The sequence below is a fragment of the Phyllobates terribilis genome, unplaced genomic scaffold (genome assembly GCF_046119375.1).
Source record: "Phyllobates terribilis strain yellow unplaced genomic scaffold, ASM4611937v1 Scaffold_12__6_contigs__length_324123572, whole genome shotgun sequence".
In the NCBI taxonomy this organism is placed as follows: domain Eukaryota; kingdom Metazoa; phylum Chordata; class Amphibia; order Anura; family Dendrobatidae; genus Phyllobates; species Phyllobates terribilis.
The window spans coordinates 310,680,912-310,705,669 of NW_027362772.1; the positions used below are offsets into that span (position 1 = coordinate 310,680,912).

The following is a 24,758-nucleotide window of genomic DNA, read 5'->3' on the forward strand; positions in this document are numbered from 1 at the left end:
ACTCACTATTCTGCTGGTGCAGTCACTGTGTACATACATTACATTACTGATTCTGAGTTACATCCTGTATTATACTCCAGAGCTGCACTCACTATTCTGCTGGTGCAGTCACTGTGTACACACATTACATTACTGATCCTGAGTTACCTCCTGTATTATACCCCAGAGCTGCACTCACTATTCTGCTGGTGCAGTCACTGTGTACATACATTACATTATTGATCCTGAGTTACCTCCTGTATTATACCCCAGAGCTGCACTCACTATTCTGCTGGTGCAGTCACAGTGTACATACATTACATTACTGATCCTGAGTTACATCCTGTATTATACCCCAGAGCTGCACTCACTATTCTGCTGGTGCAGTCACAGTGTACATACATTACATTACTGATCCTGAGTTACATCCTGTATTATACCCCAGAGCTGCACTCACTATTCTGCTGGTGCAGTCACTGTGTACATACATTACATTACTGATCCTGAGTTACATCCTGTATTATACCCCAGAGCTGCACTCACTATTCTGCTGGTGCAGTCACTGTGTACATACATTACATTACTGATCCTGAGTTACATCCTGTATTATACCCCAGAGCTGCACTCACTATTCTGCTGGTGCAGTCACTGTGTACATACATTACATTACTGATCCTGAGTTACATCCTGTATTATCCTCCAGAGCTGCACTCACTATTCTGCTGGTGCAGTCACTGTGTACATACATTACATTACTGATCCTGAGTTACATCCTGTATTATACCCCAGAGCTGCACTCACTATTCTGCTGGTGCAGTCACTGTGTACATACATTATATTACTGATCCTGAGTTACATCCTGTATTATACCCCAGAGCTGCACTCACTATTCTGCTGGTGCAGTCACTGTGTACATACATTACATTACTGATCCTGAGTTACATCCTGTATTATACTCCAGAGCTGCACTCACTATTCTGCTGGTGCAGTCACTGTGTACATACATTACATTACTGATCCTGAGTTACCTCCTGTATTATACCCCAGAGCTGCGCTCGGTATTCTGCAGCCTCAGAGCTGGACTCTCCCATCATTCTCTTGCCGTCATTGCTCTGCGCGGTTCTCTCTGTATCTCAGGCGCTCGGCTGTTAGATGCCTGTTCACACTTGCTGAGTCCGGTGATGCTTAGCACTCTGCGCTGTTCTCTTTTGCAGGTTGCTAACCCTGATGGAGACTTGCGTCTGACTCTTCTGAACTCCTCGGTGCTGGAGCGCCCCCGAGCTCTCGCTTTGGTGCCTAAGGACGGGTGAGTCTGCGGCCGGCTGCTCTCCGTAGCGGGGTCCCAGGGAGGCTGAAGGCTTGATGTAGCGTCATCACAGAGTGCCTAGGCTGCCATGTCTCTCCCGTATACCCCTCATACTGAGGGACCCTCGTGTTTGTAGGTTCATGTTCTGGACAGACTGGGGAGACGAGCGGCGCGGCATCTACAAGAGCGAGATGGACGGATCGGGGGTGACGCACCTCGTCTCTGATGGCATTAAGTGGCCCAATGGCATCTCTGTGGATGAGAACTGGATCTACTGGACCGAGGCCTACATGGATCGGATCGAGAGGATCGACTTCAGTGGGCAGCAGCGGCAGGTGGTCCTGGACAACCTGCCCCACCCGTACGCAATAGCCGTGTTCAAGGTATGCGGCTCCTCACCGCACTGGCGGGTAACAGCGGAGTCGCCCCGTGTACACTAATAGTACACAAGTAATACCGCTATACACTAATGCCCCTGTGCGCTAGTAATGCCCCTATAAACTAATAATGCCTGTATACACTAGTAAAACCCCATATACACTAATGCCCCTGTGCGCTAGTAATGCCCCTATAAACTAATAATGCCTGTATACACTAGTAATACCCCATATACACTAATGTCCCTGTGCTCTAGTAATGCCCCTATAAACTAATAATGCCTGTATACACTAGTAATACCCCATATGCACTAATACCCCTGTGCGCTAGTAATGCCCCTATAAACTAATAATGCCTGTATACACTAGTAATACCCCATATACACTAATGCCCCTGTGCTCTAGTAATGCCCCTATAAACTAATAATGCCTGTATACACTAGTAAAACCCCATATACACTAATGTCCCTGTGCTCTAGTAATGCCCCTATAAACTAATAATGCCTGTATACACTAGTAAAACCCCATATACACTAATGCCCCTGTGCGCTAGTAATGTCCCTATAAACTAATAATGCCTGTATACACTAGTAAAACCCCATATACACTAATGTCCCTGTGCGCTAGTAATGCCCCTATAAACTAATAATGCCTGTATACACTAGTAAAACCCCATATGCACTAATGTCCCTGTGCTCTAGTAATGCCCCTTTAAACTAATAATGCCTGTATACACTAGTAATACCCCATATACACTAATGTCCCTGTGCTCTAGTAATGCCCCTTTAAACTAATAATGCCTGTATACACTAGTAATACCCCATATACACTAATGTCCCTGTGCGCTAGTAATGCCCCTATAAACTAATAATGCCTGTATACACTAGTAATACCCCATATACACTAATGTCCCTGTGCTCTAGTAATGCCCCTATAAACTAATAATGCCTGTATACACTAGTAATACCCCATATACACTAATGTCCCTGTGCTCTAGTAATGCCCCTATAAACTAATAATGCCTGTATACACTAGTAATACCCCATATACACTAATGTCCCTGTGCTCTAGTAATGCCCCTATAAACTAATAATGCCTGTATACACTAGTAAAACCCCATATACACTAATGTCCCTGTGCTCTAGTAATGCCCCTTTAAACTAATAATGCCTGTATACACTAGTATTACCCCATATACACTAATGTCCCTGTGCTCTAGTAATGCCCCTTTAAACTAATAATGCCTGTATACACTAGTATTACCCCATATACACTAATGTCCCTGTGCTCTAGTAATGCCCCTTTAAACTAATAATGCCTGTATACACTAGTAAAACCCCATATACACTAATGTCCCTGTGCGCTAGTAATGCCCCTATAAACTAATAATGCCTGTATACACTAGTAATACCCCATATACACTAATGTCCCTGTGCTCTAGTAATGCCCCTATAAACTAATAATGCCTGTATACACTAGTAAAACCCCATATACACTAATGCTCCTGTACGCTAGTAATGCCCCTGTGCTCTAGTAATGCCCCTATAAACTAATAATACCTGTATACACTAGTAAAACCCCATATGCACTAATACCCCTGTGCACTAGTTATGCCCCTATAAACTAATAATGCCTGTATACACTAGTAAAACCCCATATACACTAATGTCCCTGTGCTCTAGTAATGCCCCTATGAACTAATAATGCCTGTATACACTAGTAAAACCCCATATACACTAATGTCCCTGTGCGCTAGTAATGCCCCTATAAACTAATAATGCCTGTATACACTAGTAATACCCCATATACACTAATGTCCCTGTGCGCTAGTAATGCCCCTTTAAACTAATAATGCCTGTATACACTAGTAATACCACATATACACTAATGTCCCTGTGCGCTAGTAATGCCCCTATAAACTAATAATGCCTGTATACACTAGTAAAACCCCATATACACTAATGTCCCTGTGCGCTAGTAATGCCCCTATAAACTAATAATGCCTGTATACACTAGTAATACCCCATATACACTAATGTCCCTGTGCGCTAGTAATGCCCCTTTAAACTAATAATGCCTGTATACACTAGTAATACCACATATACACTAATGTCCCTGTGCGCTAGTAATGCCCCTATAAACTAATAATGCCTGTATACACTAGTAAAACCCCATATGCACTAATACCCCTATGCGCTAGTAATGCCCCTGTGCTCTAGTAATGCCCCTATAAACTAATAATGCCTGTATACACTAGTAAAGCCCCATATACACTAATGTCCCTGTGCGCTAGTAATGCCCCTATAAACTAATAATGCCTGTATGCACTAGTAAAGCCCCATATACACTAATGTCCCTGTGCGCTAGTAATGCCCCTATAAACTAATAATGCCTGTATACACTAGTAATACCCCATATACACTAATGTCCCTGTGCGCTAGTAATGCCCCTATAAACTAATAATGCCTGTATACACTAGTAAAACCCCATATGCACTAATACCCCTGTGCACTAGTAATGCCCCTGTGCTCTAGTAATGCCCCTATAAACTAATAATGCCTGTATACACTAGTAAAGCCCCATATACACTAATGTCCCTGTGCGCTAGTAATGCCCCTATAAACTAATAATGCCTGTATGCACTAATACCCCTGTGCGCTAGTAATGCCCCTATAAACTAATAATGCCTGTATACACTAGTAAAACCCCATATGCGCTAATACCCCTGTGCGCTAGTAATGCCCCTATAAACTAATAATGCCTGTATACACTAGTAAAACCCCATATGCACTAATACCCCTGTGCGCTAGTAATGTCCCTGTGCTCTAGTAATGCCCCTATAAACTAATAATGCCTGTATACACTAGTAATACCCCATATACACTAATGTCCCTGTGCGCTAGTAATGCCCCTATAAACTAATAATGCCTGTATACACTAGTAAAACCCCATATGCACTAATACCCCTGTGCGCTAGTAATGCCCCTATAAACTAATAATGTCTGTATACACTAGTAAAACCCCATATACACTAATGCCCCTATAAACTAATAATGCCTGTATACACTAGTAATACCCCATATACACTAATGTCCCTGTGCTCTAGTAATGCCCCTATAAACTAATAATGCCTGTATACACTAGTAATACCCCATATACACTAATGTCCCTGTGCTCTAGTAATGCCCCTATAAACTAATAATGCCTGTATACACTAGTAAAACCCCATATGCACTAATACCCCTGTGCGCTAGTAATGCCCCTATAAACTAATAATGTCTGTATACACTAGTAAAACCCCATATACACTAATGCCCCTATAAACTAATAATGCCTGTATACACTAGTAAAACCCCATATACACTAATGCCCCTGTGCGCTAGTAATGCCCTTATAAACTAATAATGCCTGTATACACTAGTAAAACCCCATATGCACTAATACCCCTGTGCGCTAGTAATGCCCCTGTGCTCTAGTAATGCCCCTATAAACTAATAATGCCTGTATACACTAGTAAAACCCCATATGCACTAATACCCCTGTGCGCTAGTAATGCCCCTATAAACTAATAATGCCTGTATACACTAGTAAAACCCCATATGCACTAATGTCCCTGTGCGCTAGTAATGCCCCTATAAACTAATAATGCCTGTATACACTAGTAAAACCCCATATGCACTAATACCCCTGTGCGCTAGTAATGCCCCTGTGCTCTAGTAATGCCCCTATAAACTAATAATGCCTGTATACACTAGTAAAACCCCATATACACTAATGCCCCTGTGCTCTAGTAATGCCCCTATAAACTAATAATGCCTGTATACACTAGTAAAACCCCATATACACTAATGCCCCTGTGCGCTAGTAATGCCCCTATAAACTAATAATGCCTGTATACACTAGTAAAACCCCATATGCACTAATGCCCCTGTGCTCTAGTAATGCCCCTATAAACTAATAATGCCTGTATACACTAGTAATACCCCATATACACTAATGTCCCTGTGCTCTAGTAATGCCCCTATAAACTAATAATGCCTGTATACACTAGTAAAACCCCATATACACTAATGTCCCTGTGCGCTAGTAATGTCCCTATAAACTAATAATGCCTGTATACACTAGTAAAACCCCATATGCACTAATACCCCTGTGCGCTAGTAATGCCCCTGTGCTCTAGTAATGCCCCTATAAACTAATAATGCCTGTATATACTAGTAAAACCCCATATACACTAATGCCCCTGTGCTCTAGTAATGCCCCTATAAACTAATAATGCCTGTATACACTAGTAAAACCCCATATACACTAATGCCCCTGTGCGCTAGTAATGCCCCTATAAACTAATAATGCCTGTATACACTAGTAAAACCCCATATGCACTAATGCCCCTGTGCTCTAGTAATGCCCCTATAAACTAATAATGCCTGTATACACTAGTAATACCCCATATACACTAATGTCCCTGTGCTCTAGTAATGCCCCTATAAACTAATAATGCCTGTATACACTAGTAAAACCCCATATACACTAATGTCCCTGTGCGCTAGTAATGTCCCTATAAACTAATAATGCCTGTATACACTAGTAAAACCCCATATGCACTAATACCCCTGTGCGCTAGTAATGCCCCTGTGCTCTAGTAATGCCCCTATAAACTAATAATGCCTGTATACACTAGTAAAACCCCATATGCAGTAATACCCCTGTGCGCTAGTAATGCCCCTATAAACTAATAATGCCTGTATACACTAGTAAAACCCCATATGCACTAATACCCCTGTGCGCTAGTAATGCCCCTGTGCTCTAGTAATGCCCCTATAAACTAATAATGCCTGTATACACTAGTAAAACCCCATATGCACTAATACCCCTGTGCGCTAGTAATGCCCCTATAAACTAATAATGCCTGTATACACTAGTAATACCCCATATACACTAATGTCCCTGTGCTCTAGTAATGCCCCTATAAACTAATAATGCCTGTATACACTAGTAAAACCCCATATACACTAATGTCCCTGTGCGCTAGTAATGCCCCTATAAACTAATAACGCCTGTATACACTAGTAAAACCCCATATACACTAATGTCCCTGTGCGCTAGTAATGCCCCTATAAACTAATAATGCCTGTATACACTAGTAATACCCCATATACACTAATGTCCCTGTGCGCTAGTAATGCCCCTATAAACTAATAACGCCTGTATACACTAGTAAAACCCCATATACACTAATGTCCCTGTGCGCTAGTAATGCCCCTATAAACTAATAATGCCTGTATACACTAGTAATACCCCATATACACTAATGTCCCTGTGCGCTAGTAATGCCCCTATAAACTAATAACGCCTGTATACACTAGTAAAACCCCATATACACTAATGTCCCTGTGCGCTAGTAATGCCCCTATAAACTAATAATGCCTGTATACACTAGTAATACCCCATATACACTAATGTCCCTGTGCTCTAGTAATGCCCCTATAAACTAATGCCTGTATACACTAGTAAAACCCCATATACACTAATGTCCCTGTGCGCTAGTAATGCCCCTATAAACTAATAACGCCTGTATACACTAGTAAAACCCCATATACACTAATGTCCCTGTGCTCTAGTAATGCCCCTATAAACTAATAATGCCTGTATACACTAGTAAAACCCCATATACACTAATGCTCCTGTGCGCTAGTAATGCCCCTGTGCTCTAGTAATGCCCCTATAAACTAATAATACCTGTATACACTAGTAAAACCCCATATGCACTAATACCCCTGTGCACTAGTTATGCCCCTATAAACTAATAATGCCTGTATACACTAGTAAAACCCCATATACACTAATGTCCCTGTGCTCTAGTAATGCCCCTATAAACTAATAATGCCTGTATACACTAGTAAAACCCCATATGCACTAATACCCCTGTGCGCTAGTAATGCCCCTATAAACTAATAATGCCTGTATACACTAGTAATACCCCATATACACTAATGTCCCTGTGCTCTAGTAATGCCCCTATAAACTAATAATGCCTGTATACACTAGTAAAACCCCATATACACTAATGTCCCTGTGCTCTAGTAATGCCCCTATAAACTAATAATGCCTGTATACACTAGTAAAACCCCATATGCACTAATACCCCTGTGCGCTAGTAATGCCCCTATAAACTAATAATGCCTGTATACACTAGTAAAACCCCATATACACTAATGTCCCTGTGCGCTAGTAATGCCCCTATAAACTAATAATGCCTGTATACACTAGTAAAACCCCATATACACTAATGTCCCTGTGCGCTAGTAATGCCCCTATAAATAAATAATGCCTGTATACACTAGTAATACCCCATATACACTAATGTCCCTGTGCGCTAGTAATGCCCCTTTAAACTAATAATGCCTGTATACACTAGTAAAACCCCATATGCACTAATGTCCCTGTGCTCTAGTAATGCCCCTTTAAACTAATAATGCCTGTATACACTAGTAATACCCCATATACACTAATGTCCCTGTGCTCTAGTAATGCCCCTTTAAACTAATAATGCCTGTATACACTAGTAATACCCCATATACACTAATGTCCCTGTGCGCTAGTAATGCCCCTATAAACTAATAATGCCTGTATACACTAGTAATACCCCATATACACTAATGTCCCTGTGCTCTAGTAATGCCCCTATAAACTAATAATGCCTGTATACACTAGTAAAACCCCATATACACTAATGCTCCTGTGCGCTAGTAATGCCCCTGTGCTCTAGTAATGCCCCTATAAACTAATAATACCTGTATACACTAGTAAAACCCCATATGCACTAATACCCCTATGCACTAGTTATGCCCCTATAAACTAATAATGCCTGTATACACTAGTAAAACCCCATATACACTAATGTCCCTGTGCGCTAGTAATGCCCCTATAAACTAATAATGCCTGTATACACTAGTAATACCCCATATACACTAATGTCCCTGTGCTCTAGTAATGCCCCTATAAACTAATAATGCCTGTATACACTAGTAAAACCCCATATACACTAATGCTCCTGTGCGCTAGTAATGCCCCTGTGCTCTAGTAATGCCCCTATAAACTAATAATACCTGTATACACTAGTAAAACCCCATATGCACTAATACCCCTATGCACTAGTTATGCCCCTATAAACTAATAATGCCTGTATACACTAGTAAAACCCCATATACACTAATGTCCCTGTGCTCTAGTAATGCCCCTATAAACTAATAATGCCTGTATACACTAGTAAAACCCCATATGCACTAATACCCCTGTGCGCTAGTAATGCCCCTGTGCTCTAGTAATGCCCCTATAAACTAATAATGCCTGTATACACTAGTAAAGCCCCATATACACTAATGTCCCTGTGCGCTAGTAATGCCCCTATAAACTAATAATGCCTGTATGCACTTATACCCCTGTGCGCTAGTAATGCCCCTATAAACTAATAATGCCTGTATACACTAGTAAAACCCCATATGCGCTAATACCCCTGTGCGCTAGTAATGCCCCTATAAACTAATAATGCCTGTATACACTAGTAAAACCCCATATGCACTAATACCCCTGTGCGCTAGTAATGTCCCTGTGCTCTAGTAATGCCCCTATAAACTAATAATGCCTGTATACACTAGTAATACCCCATATACACTAATGTCCCTGTGCGCTAGTAATGCCCCTATAAACTAATAATGCCTGTATACACTAGTAAAACCCCATATGCACTAATACCCCTGTGCGCTAGTAATGCCCCTATAAACTAATAATGTCTGTATACACTAGTAAAACCCCATATACACTAATGCCCCTATAAACTAATAATGCCTGTATACACTAGTAATACCCCATATACACTAATGTCCCTGTGCTCTAGTAATGCCCCTATAAACTAATAATGCCTGTATACACTAGTAAAACCCCATATGCACTAATACCCCTGTGCGCTAGTAATGCCCCTATAAACTAATAATGTCTGTATACACTAGTAAAACCCCATATACACTAATGCCCCTATAAACTAATAATGCCTGTATACAGTAGTAAAACCCCATATACACTAATGTCCCTGTGCTCTAGTAATGCCCCTATAAACTAATAATGCCTGTATACACTAGTAAAACCCCATATGCACTAATGTCCCTGTGCTCTAGTAATGCCCCTATAAACTAATAATGCCTGTATACACTAGTAAAACCCCATATGCACTAATACCCCTGTGCGCTAGTAATGCCCCTATAAACTAATAATGTCTGTATACACTAGTAAAACCCCATATACACTAATGCCCCTATAAACTAATAATGCCTGTATACACTAGTAAAACCCCATAAACACTAATGCCCCTGTGCGCTAGTAATGCCCTTATAAACTAATAATGCCTGTATACACTAGTAAAACCCCATATGCACTAATACCCCTGTGCGCTAGTAATGCCCCTGTGCTCTAGTAATGCCCCTATAAACTAATAATGCCTGTATACACTAGTAAAACCCCATATGCACTAATACCCCTGTGCGCTAGTAATGCCCCTATAAACTAATAATGCCTGTATACACTAGTAAAACCCCATATGCACTAATGTCCCTGTGCGCTAGTAATGCCCCTATAAACTAATAATGCCTGTATACACTAGTAAAACCCCATATGCACTAATACCCCTGTGCGCTAGTAATGCCCCTGTGCTCTAGTAATGCCCCTATAAACTAATAATGCCTGTATACACTAGTAAAACCCCATATACACTAATGCCCCTGTGCTCTAGTAATGCCCCTATAAACTAATAATGCCTGTATACACTAGTAAAACCCCATATACACTAATGCCCCTGTGCGCTAGTAATGCCCCTATAAACTAATAATGCCTGTATACACTAGTAAAACCCCATATGCACTAATGCCCCTGTGCGCTAGTAATGTCCCTATAAACTAATAATGCCTGTATACACTAGTAAAACCCCATATGCACTAATACCCCTGTGCGCTAGTAATGCCCCTGTGCTCTAGTAATGCCCCTATAAACTAATAATGCCTGTATACACTAGTAAAACCCCATATGCAGTAATACCCCTGTGCGCTAGTAATGCCCCTATAAACTAATAATGCCTGTATACACTAGTAAAACCCCATATGCACTAATACCCCTGTGCGCTAGTAATGCCCCTGTGCTCTAGTAATGCCCCTATAAACTAATAATGCCTGTATACACTAGTAAAACCCCATATGCACTAATACCCCTGTGCGCTAGTAATGCCCCTATAAACTAATAATGCCTGTATACACTAGTAATACCCCATATACACTAATGTCCCTGTGCTCTAGTAATGCCCCTATAAACTAATAATGCCTGTATACACTAGTAAAACCCCATATACACTAATGTCCCTGTGCGCTAGTAATGCCCCTATAAACTAATAACGCCTGTATACACTAGTAAAACCCCATATACACTAATGTCCCTGTGCGCTAGTAATGCCCCTATGAACTAATAATGCCTGTATACACTAGTAATACCCCATATACACTAATGTCCCTGTGCTCTAGTAATGCCCCTATAAACTAATAATGCCTGTATACACTAGTAAAACCCCATATACACTAATGCTCCTGTGCGCTAGTAATGCCCCTGTGCTCTAGTAATGCCCCTATAAACTAATAATACCTGTATACACTAGTAAAACCCCATATGCACTAATACCCCTGTGCACTAGTTATGCCCCTATAAACTAATAATGCCTGTATACACTAGTAAAACCCCATATACACTAATGTCCCTGTGCTCTAGTAATGCCCCTATAAACTAATAATGCCTGTATACACTAGTAAAACCCCATATGCACTAATACCCCTGTGCGCTAGTAATGCCCCTATAAACTAATAATGCCTGTATACACTAGTAAAACCCCATATACACTAATGTCCCTGTGCGCTAGTAATGCCCCTATAAACTAATAATGCCTGTATACACTAGTAAAACCCCATATACACTAATGTCCCTGTGCACTAGTAATGCCCCTATAAACTAATAATGCCTGTATACACTAGTAATACCCCATATACACTAATGTCCCTGTGCTCTAGTAATGCCCCTATAAACTAATAATGCCTGTATACACTAGTAAAACCCCATATACACTAATGTCCCTGTGCACTAGTAATGCCCCTATAAACTAATAATGCCTGTATACACTAGTAATACCCCATATACACTAATGCCCCTGTGCTCTAGTAATGCCCCTATAAACTAATAATGCCTGTATACACTAGTAAAACCCCATATGCACTAATGCCCCTGTGCGCTAGTAATGCCCCTATAAACTAATAATGCCTGTATACACTAGTAAAACCCCATATACACTAATGTCCCTGTGCACTAGTAATGCCCCTATAAACTAATAATGCCTGTATACACTAGTAATACCCCATATACACTAATGCCCCTGTGCTCTAGTAATGCCCCTATAAACTAATAATGCCTGTATACACTAGTAAAACCCCATATGCACTAATGCCCCTGTGCGCTAGTAATGCCCCTATAAACTAATAATGCCTGTATACACTAGTAAAACCCCATATACACTAATGTCCCTGTGCGCTAGTAATGCCCCTATAAACTAATAATGCCTGTATACACTAGTAAAACCCCATATACACTAATGTCCCTGTGCGCTAGTAATGCCCCTATAAACTAATAATGCCTGTATACACTAGTAATACCCCATATACACTAATGCCCCTGTGCTCTAGTAATGCCCCTATAAACTAATAATGCCTGTATACACTAGTAATACCCCATATACACTAATGTCCCTGTGCGCTAGTAATGCCCCTTTAAACTAATAATGCCTGTATACACTAGTAATACCCCATATACACTAATGTCCCTGTGCGCTAGTAATGCCCCTATAAACTAATAATGCCTGTATACACTAGTAATACCCCATATACACTAATGTGCCTGTGCTCTAGTAATGCCCCTATAAACTAATAATGCCTGTATACACTAGTAAAACCCCATATACACTAATGCTCCTGTGCGCTAGTAATGCCCCTGTGCTCTAGTAATGCCCCTATAAACTAATAATACCTGTATACACTAGTAAAACCCCATATGCACTAATACCCCTATGCACTAGTTATGCCCCTATAAACTAATAATGCCTGTATACACTAGTAAAACCCCATATACACTAATGTCCCTGTGCTCTAGTAATGCCCCTATAAACTAATAATGCCTGTATACACTAGTAAAACCCCATATGCACTAATACCCCTGTGCGCTAGTAATGCCCCTGTGCTCTAGTAATGCCCCTATAAACTAATAATGCCTGTATACACTAGTAAAGCCCCATATACACTAATGTCCCTGTGCGCTAGTAATGCCCCTATAAACTAATAATGCCTGTATGCACTAATACCCCTGTGCGCTAGTAATGCCCCTATAAACTAATAATGCCTGTATACACTAGTAAAACCCCATATGCGCTAATACCCCTGTGCGCTAGTAATGCCCCTATAAACTAATAATGCCTGTATACACTAGTAAAACCCCATATGCACTAATACCCCTGTGCGCTAGTAATGTCCCTGTGCTCTAGTAATGCCCCTATAAACTAATAATGCCTGTATACACTAGTAATACCCCATATACACTAATGTCCCTGTGCGCTAGTAATGCCCCTATAAACTAATAATGCCTGTATACACTAGTAAAACCCCATATGCACTAATACCCCTGTGCGCTAGTAATGCCCCTATAAACTAATAATGTCTGTATACACTAGTAAAACCCCATATACACTAATGCCCCTATAAACTAATAATGCCTGTATACACTAGTAATACCCCATATACACTAATGTCCCTGTGCTCTAGTAATGCCCCTATAAACTAATAATGCCTGTATACACTAGTAATACCCCATATACACTAATGTCCCTGTGCTCTAGTAATGCCCCTATAAACTAATAATGCCTGTATACACTAGTAAAACCCCATATGCACTAATACCCCTGTGCGCTAGTAATGCCCCTATAAACTAATAATGTCTGTATACACTAGTAAAACCCCATATACACTAATGCCCCTATAAACTAATAATGCCTGTATACACTAGTAAAACCCCATATACACTAATGTCCCTGTGCTCTAGTAATGCCCCTATAAACTAATAATGCCTGTATACACTAGTAATACCCCATATACACTAATGTCCCTGTGCTCTAGTAATGCCCCTATAAACTAATAATGCCTGTATACACTAGTAAAACCCCATATGCACTAATACCCCTGTGCGCTAGTAATGCCCCTATAAACTAATAATGCCTGTATACACTAGTAAAACCCCATAAACACTAATGCCCCTGTGCGCTAGTAATGCCCTTATAAACTAATAATGCCTGTATACACTAGTAAAACCCCATATGCACTAATACCCCTGTGCGCTAGTAATGCCCCTGTGCTCTAGTAATGCCCCTATAAACTAATAATGCCTGTATACACTAGTAAAACCCCATATGCACTAATACCCCTGTGCGCTAGTAATGCCCCTATAAACTAATAATGCCTGTATACACTAGTAAAACCCCATATGCACTAATGTCCCTGTGCGCTAGTAATGCCCCTATAAACTAATAATGCCTGTATACACTAGTAAAACCCCATATGCACTAATACCCCTGTGCGCTAGTAATGCCCCTGTGCTCTAGTAATGCCCCTATAAACTAATAATGCCTGTATACACTAGTAAAACCCCATATACACTAATGCCCCTGTGCTCTAGTAATGCCCCTATAAACTAATAATGCCTGTATACACTAGTAAAACCCCATATGCACTAATATCCCTGTGCGCTAGTAATGCCCCTGTGCTCTAGTAATGCCCCTATAAACTAATAATGCCTGTATACACTAGTAATACCCCATATACACTAATGTCCCTGTGCTCTAGTAATGCCCCTATAAACTAATAATGCCTGTATACACTAGTAAAACCCCATATGCACTAATACCCCTGTGCGCTAGTAATGCCCCTGTGCTCTAGTAATGCCCCTATAAACTAATAATGCCTGTATACACTAGTAAAGCCCCATATACACTAATGTCCCTGTGCGCTAGTAATGCCCCTATAAACTAATAATGCCTGTATGCACTAATACCCCTGTGCGCTAGTAATGCCCCTATAAACTAATAATGCCTGTATACACTAGTAAAACCCCATATGCGCTAATACCCCTGTGCGCTAGTAATGCCCCTATAAACTAATAATGCCTGTATACACTAGTAAAACCCCATATGCACTAATACCCCTGTGCGCTAGTAATGTCCCTGTGCTCTAGTAATGCCCCTATAAACTAATAATGCCTGTATACACTAGTAATACCCCATATACACTAATGTCCCTGTGCTCTAGTAATGCCCCTATAAACTAATAATGCCTGTATACACTAGTAAAACCCCATATACACTAATGCTCCTGTGCGCTAGTAATGCCCCTGTGCTCTAGTAATGCCCCTATAAACTAATAATACCTGTATACACTAGTAAAACCCCATATGCACTAATACCCCTGTGCACTAGTTATGCCCCTATAAACTAATAATGCCTGTATACACTAGTAAAACCCCATATACACTAATGTCCCTGTGCTCTAGTAATGCCCCTATAAACTAATAATGCCTGTATACACTAGTAAAACCCCATATGCACTAATACCCCTGTGCGCTAGTAATGCCCCTATAAACTAATAATGCCTGTATACACTAGTAAAACCCCATATACACTAATGTCCCTGTGCGCTAGTAATGCCCCTATAAACTAATAATGCCTGTATACACTAGTAATACCCCATATACACTAATGTCCCTGTGCTCTAGTAATGCCCCTATAAACTAATAATGCCTGTATACACTAGTAAAACCCCATATACACTAATGTCCCTGTGCACTAGTAATGCCCCTATAAACTAATAATGCCTGTATACACTAGTAATACCCCATATACACTAATGCCCCTGTGCTCTAGTAATGCCCCTATAAACTAATAATGCCTGTATACACTAGTAAAACCCCATATGCACTAATGCCCCTGTGCGCTAGTAATGCCCCTATAAACTAATAATGCCTGTATACACTAGTAAAACCCCATATACACTAATGTCCCTGTGCACTAGTAATGCCCCTATAAACTAATAATGCCTGTATACACTAGTAATACCCCATATACACTAATGCCCCTGTGCTCTAGTAATGCCCCTATAAACTAATAATGCCTGTATACACTAGTAAAACCCCATATGCACTAATGCCCCTGTGCGCTAGTAATGCCCCTATAAACTAATAATGCCTGTATACACTAGTAAAACCCCATATACACTAATGTCCCTGTGCGCTAGTAATGCCCCTATAAACTAATAATGCCTGTATACACTAGTAAAACCCCATATACACTAATGTCCCTGTGCGCTAGTAATGCCCCTATAAACTAATAATGCCTGTATACACTAGTAATACCCCATATACACTAATGTCCCTGTGCGCTAGTAATGCCCCTTTAAACTAATAATGCCTGTATACACTAGTAAAACCCCATATGCACTAATGTCCCTGTGCTCTAGTAATGCCCCTATAAACTAATAATGCCTGTATACACTAGTAATACCCCATATACACTAATGTCCCTGTGCGCTAGTAATGCCCCTTTAAACTAATAATGCCTGTATACACTAGTAATACCCCATATGCACTAATGTCCCTGTGCCCTAGTAATGCCCCTTTAAACTAATAATGCCTGTATACACTAGTAATACCCCATATACACTAATGTCCCTGTGCGCTAGTAATGCCCCTATAAACTAATAATGCCTGTATACACTAGTAATACCCCATATACACTAATGTCCCTGTGCTCTAGTAATGCCCCTATAAACTAATAATGCCTGTATACACTAGTAAAACCCCATATACACTAATGCTCCTGTGCGCTAGTAATGCCCCTGTGCTCTAGTAATGCCCCTATAAACTAATAATACCTGTATACACTAGTAAAACCCCATATACACTAATGTCCCTGTGCGCTAGTAATGCCCCTATAAACTAATAATGCCTGTATACACTAGTAATACCCCATATACACTAATGTCCCTGTGCTCTAGTAATGCCCCTATAAACTAATAATGCCTGTATACACTAGTAAAACCCCATATACACTAATGCTCCTGTGCGCTAGTAATGCCCCTGTGCTCTAGTAATGCCCCTATAAACTAATAATACCTGTATACACTAGTAAAACCCATATGCACTAATACCCCTATGCACTAGTTATGCCCCTATAAACTAATAATGCCTGTATACACTAGTAAAACCCCATATACACTAATGTCCCTGTGCGCTAGTAATGCCCCTATAAACTAATAATGCCTGTATACACTAGTAATACCCCATATACACTAATGTCCCTGTGCTCTAGTAATGCCCCTATAAACTAATAATGCCTGTATACACTAGTAAAACCCCATATACACTAATGCTCCTGTGCGCTAGTAATGCCCCTGTGCTCTAGTAATGCCCCTATAAACTAATAATACCTGTATACACTAGTAAAACCCCATATGCACTAATACCCCTATGCACTAGTTATGCCCCTATAAACTAATAATGCCTGTATACACTAGTAAAACCCCATATACACTAATGTCCCTGTGCTCTAGTAATGCCCCTATAAACTAATAATGCCTGTATACACTAGTAAAACCCCATATGCACTAATACCCCTGTGCGCTAGTAATGCCCCTGTGCTCTAGTAATGCCCCTATAAACTAATAATGCCTGTATACACTAGTAAAGCCCCATATACACTAATGTCCCTGTGCGCTAGTAATGCCCCTATAAACTAATAATGCCTGTATGCACTAATACCCCTGTGCGCTAGTAATGCCCCTATAAACTAATAATGCCTGTATACACTAGTAAAACCCCATATGCGCTAATACCCCTGTGCGCTAGTAATGCCCCTATAAACTAATAATGCCTGTATACACTAGTAAAACCCCATATGCACTAATACCCCTGTGCGCTAGTAATGTCCCTGTGCTCTAGTAATGCCCCTATAAACTAATAATGCCTGTATACACTAGTAATACCCCATATACACTAATGTCCCTGTGCGCTAGTAATGCCCCTATAAACTAATAATGCCTGTATACACTAGTAAAACCCCATATGCACTAATACCCCTGTGCGCTAGTAATGCCCCTATAAACTAATAATGTCTGTATACACTAGTAAAACCCCATATACACTAATGCCCCTATAAACTAATAATGCCTGTATACACTAGTAATACCCCATATACACTAATGTCCCTGTGCTCTAGTAATGCCCCTATAAACTAATAATGCCTGTATACACTAGTAATACCCCATATACACTAATGTCCCTGTGCTCTAGTAATGCCCCTATAAACTAATAATGCCTGTATACACTAGTAAAACCCCATATGCACTAATACCCCTGTGCGCTAGTAATGCCCCTATAAACTAATAATGCCTGTATACACTAGTAAAACCCCATAAACACTAATGCCCCTGTGCGCTAGTAATGCCCTTATAAACTAATAATGCCTGTATACACTAGTAAAACCCCATATGCACTAATACCCCTGTGCGCTAGTAATGCCCCTGTGCTCTAGTAATGCCCCTATAAACTAATAATGCCTGTATACACTAGTAAAACCCCATATGCACTAATACCCCTGTGCGCTAGTAATGCCCCTATAAACTAATAATGCCTGTATACACTAGTAAAACCCCATATGCACTAATGTCCCTGTGCGCTAGTAATGCCCCTATAAACTAATAATGCCTGTATACACTAGTAAAACCCCATATGCACTAATACCCCTGTGCGCTAGTAATGCCCCTGTGCTCTAGTAATGCCCCTATAAACTAATAATGCCTGTATACACTAGTAAAACCCCATATACACTAATGCCCCTGTGCTCTAGTAATGCCCCTATAAACTAATAATGCCTGTATACACTAGTAAAACCCCATATGCACTAATATCCCTGTGCGCTAGTAATGCCCCTGTGCTCTAGTAATGCCCCTATAAACTAATAATGCCTGTATACACTAGTAATACCCCATATACACTAATGTCCCTGTGCTCTAGTAATGCCCCTATAAACTAATAATGCCTGTATACACTAGTAAAACCCCATATGCACTAATACCCCTGTGCGCTAGTAATGCCCCTGTGCTCTAGTAATGCCCCTATAAACTAATAATGCCTGTATACACTAGTAAAGCCCCATATACACTAATGTCCCTGTGCGCTAGTAATGCCCCTATAAACTAATAATGCCTGTATGCACTAATACCCCTGTGCGCTAGTAATGCCCCTATAAACTAATAATGCCTGTATACACTAGTAAAACCCCATATGCGCTAATACCCCTGTGCGCTAGTAATGCCCCTATAAACTAATAATGCCTGTATACACTAGTAAAACCCCATATGCACTAATACCCCTGTGCGCTAGTAATGTCCCTGTGCTCTAGTAATGCCCCTATAAACTAATAATGCCTGTATACACTAGTAATACCCCATATACACTAATGTCCCTGTGCGCTAGTAATGCCCCTATAAACTAATAATGCCTGTATACACTAGTAAAACCCCATATGCACTAATACCCCTGTGCGCTAGTAATGCCCCTATAAACTAATAATGTCTGTATACACTAGTAAAACCCCATATACACTAATGCCCCTATAAACTAATAATGCCTGTATACACTAGTAAAACCCCATATACACTAATGCCCCTATAAACTAATAATGCCTGTATACACTAGTAAAACCCCATATACACTAATGTCCCTGTGCTCTAGTAATGCCCCTATAAACTAATAATGCCTGTATACACTAGTAAAACCCCATATACACTAATGTCCCTGTGCTCTAGTAATGCCCCTATAAACTAATAATGCCTGTATACACTAGTAAAACCCCATATACACTAATGTCCCTGTGCTCTAGTAATGCCCCTATAAACTAATAATGCCTGTATACACTAGTAATACCCCATATACACTAATGTCCCTGTGCTCTAGTAATGCCCCTATAAACTATTAATGCCTGTATACACTAGTAAAACCCCATATGCACTAATACCCCTGTGCGCTAGTAATGCCCCTATAAACTAATAATGTCTGTATACACTAGTAAAACCCCATATACACTAATGCCCCTATAAACTAATAATGCCTGTATACACTAGTAAAACCCCATAAACACTAATGCCCCTGTGCGCTAGTAATGCCCTTATAAACTAATAATGCCTGTATACACTAGTAAAACCCCATATGCACTAATACCCCTGTGCGCTAGTAATGCCCCTGTGCTCTAGTAATGCCCCTATAAACTAATAATGCCTGTATACACTAGTAAAACCCCATATGCACTAATACCCCTGTGCGCTAGTAATGCCCCTATAAACTAATAATGCCTGTATACACTAGTAAAACCCCATATGCACTAATGTCCCTGTGCGCTAGTAATGCCCCTATAAACTAATAATGCCTGTATACACTAGGAAAACCCCATATGCACTAATACCCCTGTGCGCTAGTAATGCCCCTGTGCTCTAGTAATGCCCCTATAAACTAATAATGCCTGTATACACTAGTAAAACCCCATATACACTAATGCCCCTGTGCTCTAGTAATGCCCCTATAAACTAATAATGCCTGTATACACTAGTAAAACCCCATATACACTAATGCCCCTGTGCGCTAGTAATGCCCCTATAAACTAATAATGCCTGTATACACTAGTAAAACCCCATATGCACTAATGCCCCTGTGCTCTAGTAATGCCCCTATAAACTAATAATGCCTGTATACACTAGTAATACCCCATATACACTAATGTCCCTGTGCTCTAGTAATGCCCCTATAAACTAATAATGCCTGTATACACTAGTAAAACCCCATATACACTAATGTCCCTGTGCGCTAGTAATGTCCCTATAAACTAATAATGCCTGTATACACTAGTAAAACCCCATATGCACTAATACCCCTGTGCGCTAGTAATGCCCCTGTGCTCTAGTAATGCCCCTATAAACTAATAATGCCTGTATACACTAGTAAAACCCCATATGCAGTAATACCCCTGTGCGCTAGTAATGCCCCTATAAACTAATAATGCCTGTATACACTAGTAAAACCCCATATGCACTAATACCCCTGTGCGCTAGTAATGCCCCTATAAACTAATAATGCCTGTATACACTAGTAAAACCCCATATACACTAATGTCCCTGTGCTCTAGTAATGCCCCTATAAACTAATAATGCCTGTATACACTAGTAAAACCCCATATACACTAATGTCCCTGTGCGCTAGTAATGCCCCTATAAACTAATAATGCCTGTATACACTAGTAAAACCCAATATACACTAATGTCCCTGTGTGCTAGTAATGCCCCTTTAAACTAATAATGCCTGTATACACTAGTAAAACCCCATATACACTAATGTCCCTGTGCTCTAGTAATGCCCCTATAAACTAATAATGCCTGTATACACTAGTAAAACCCCATATACACTAATGTCCCTGTGCTCTAGTAATGCCCCTATAAACTAATAATGCCTGTATACACTAGTAAAACCCCATATACACTAATGTCCCTGTGCGCTAGTAATGCCCCTTTAAACTAATAATGCCTGTATACACTAGTAAAACCCCATATACACTAATGTCCCTGTGCGCTAGTAATGCCCCTTTAAACTAATAATGCCTGTATACACTAGTAAAACCCCATATACACTAATGTCCCTGTGCGCTAGTAATGCCCCTATAAACTAATAATGCCTGTATACAGTAGTAAAACCCCATATACACTAATGTCCCTGTGCGCTAGTAATGCCCCTATAAACTAATAATGCCTGTATACACTAGTAATACCACATATACACTAATGTCCCTGTGCGCTAGTAATGCCCCTATAAACTAATAATGCCTGTATACACTAGTAATACCCCATATACACTAATGTCCCTGTGTTCTAGTAATGCCCCTATAAACTAATAATGCCTGTATACACTAGTAATACCCCATATACACTAATGTCCCTGTGCGCTAGTAATGCCCCTATAAACTAATAATGCCTGTATACACTAGTAAAACCCCATATACACTAATGTCCCTGTGCGCTAGTAATGCCCCTATAAACTAATAATGCCTGTATACACTAGTAATACCCCATATACACTAATGTCCCTGTGCGCTAGTAATGCCCCTGTGCTCTAGTAATGCCCCTTTAAACTAATAATGCCTGTATACACTAGTAATACCCCATATGCACTAATGTCCCTGTGCTCTAGTAATGCCCCTATAAACTAATAATGCCTGTATACACTAGTAATACCCCATATACACTAATGTCCCTGTGCTCTAGTAATGCCCCTATAAACTAATAATGCCTGTATACACTAGTAATACCCCATATACACTAATGTCCCTGTGCTCTAGTAATGCCCCTATAAACTAATAATGCCTGTATACACTAGTAATACCCCATATACACTAATGTCCCTGTGCTCTAGTAATGCCCCTATAAACTAATAATGCCTGTATACACTAGTAAAACCCCATATACACTATTGCCCCTGTGCGCTAGTAATGCCCCTGTGCTCTAGTAATGCCCCTATAAACTAATAATACCTGTATACACTAGTAAAACCCCATATGCACTAATACCCCTGTGCGCTAGTTATGCCCCTATAAACTAATAATGCCTGTATACACTAGTAAAACCCCATATACACTAATGTCCCTGTGCTCTAGTAATGCCCCTATAAACTAATAATGCCTGTATACACTAGTAAAACCCCATATGCACTAATACCCCTGTGCGCTAGTAATGCCCCTGTGCTCTAGTAATGCCCCTATAAACTAATAATGCCTGTATACACTAGTAAAGCCCCATATACACTAATGTCCCTGTGCGCTAGTAATGCCCCTATAAACTAATAATGCCTGTATGCACTAATACCCCTGTGCGCTAGTAATGCCCCTATAAACTAATAATGCCTGTATACACTAGTAAAACCCCATATGCGCTAATACCCCTGTGCGCTAGTAATGCCCCTATAAACTAATAATGCCTGTATACACTAGTAAAACCCCATATGCACTAATACCCCTGTGCGCTAGTAATGCCCCTATAAACTAATAATGCCTGTATACACTAGTAAAACCCCATATGCACTAATGTCCCTGTGCGCTAGTAATGCCCCTATAAACTAATAATGCCTGTATACACTAGTAAAACCCCATATGCACTAATACCCCTGTGCGCTAGTAATGCCCCTGTGCTCTAGTAATGCCCCTATAAACTAATAATGCCTGTATACACTAGTAAAACCCCATATACACTAATGCCCCTGTGCTCTAGTAATGCCCCTATAAACTAATAATGCCTGTATACACTAGTAAAACCCCATATGCACTAATATCCCTGTGCGCTAGTAATGCCCCTGTGCTCTAGTAATGCCCCTATAAACTAATAATGCCTGTATACACTAGTAATACCCCATATACACTAATGTCCCTGTGCTCTAGTAATGCCCCTATAAACTAATAATGCCTGTATACACTAGTAAAACCCCATATGCACTAATACCCCTGTGCGCTAGTAATGCCCCTGTGCTCTAGTAATGCCCCTATAAACTAATAATGCCTGTATACACTAGTAAAGCCCCATATACACTAATGTCCCTGTGCGCTAGTAATGCCCCTATAAACTAATAATGCCTGTATGCACTAATACCCCTGTGCGCTAGTAATGCCCCTATAAACTAATAATGCCTGTATACACTAGTAAAACCCCATATGCGCTAATACCCCTGTGCGCTAGTAATGCCCCTATAAACTAATAATGCCTGTATACACTAGTAAAACCCCATATGCACTAATACCCCTGTGCGCTAGTAATGCCCCTATAAACTAATAATGCCTGTATACACTAGTAAAACCCCATATGCACTAATGTCCCTGTGCGCTAGTAATGCCCCTATAAACTAATAATGCCTGTATACACTAGTAAAACCCCATATGCACTAATACCCCTGTGCGCTAGTAATGCCCCTGTGCTCTAGTAATGCCCCTATAAACTAATAATGCCTGTATACACTAGTAAAACCCCATATACACTAATGCCCCTGTGCTCTAGTAATGCCCCTATAAACTAATAATGCCTGTATACACTAGTAAAACCCCATATGCACTAATATCCCTGTGCGCTAGTAATGCCCCTGTGCTCTAGTAATGCCCCTATAAACTAATAATGCCTGTATACACTAGTAATACCCCATATACACTAATGTCCCTGTGCTCTAGTAATGCCCCTATAAACTAATAATGCCTGTATACACTAGTAAAACCCCATATGCACTAATACCCCTGTGCTCTAGTAATGCCCCTATAAACTAATAATGCCTGTATACACTAGTAAAGCCCCATATACACTAATGTCCCTGTGCGCTAGTAATGCCCCTATAAACTAATAATGCCTGTATGCACTAATACCCCTGTGCGCTAGTAATGCCCCTATAAACTAATAATGTCTGTATACACTAGTAAAACCCCATATACACTAATGCCCCTATAAACTAATAATGCCTGTATACACTAGTAAAACCCCATATACACTAATGCCCCTATAAACTAATAATGCCTGTATACACTAGTAAAACCCCATATACACTAATGTCCCTGTGCTCTAGTAATGCCCCTATAAACTAATAATGCCTGTATACACTAGTAAAACCCCATATACACTAATGTCCCTGTGCTCTAGTAATGCCCCTATAAACTAATAATGCCTGTATACACTAGTAAAACCCCATATACACTAATGTCCCTGTGCTCTAGTAATGCCCCTATAAACTAATAATGCCTGTATACACTAGTAATACCCCATATACACTAATGTCCCTGTGCGCTAGTAATGCCCCTATAAACTAATAATGCCTGTATACACTAGTAAAACCCCATATACACTAATGTCCCT

General features: G+C 40.4%; 1 protein-coding gene across 1 annotated transcript in view; it reads left to right on the forward strand.

Annotated features, from left to right (window-relative positions):
• The window catches only part of SORL1 (sortilin related receptor 1), a 265,489-nt gene that overhangs the window by 60,511 nt on the left and 180,220 nt on the right, over positions 1-24,758 (forward strand). Inside the window, 2 exon segments of the mRNA XM_073657402.1 lie at positions 1,194-1,285; positions 1,422-1,668. Coding sequence (XP_073513503.1) covers positions 1,194-1,285; positions 1,422-1,668 — 339 coding nt within the window.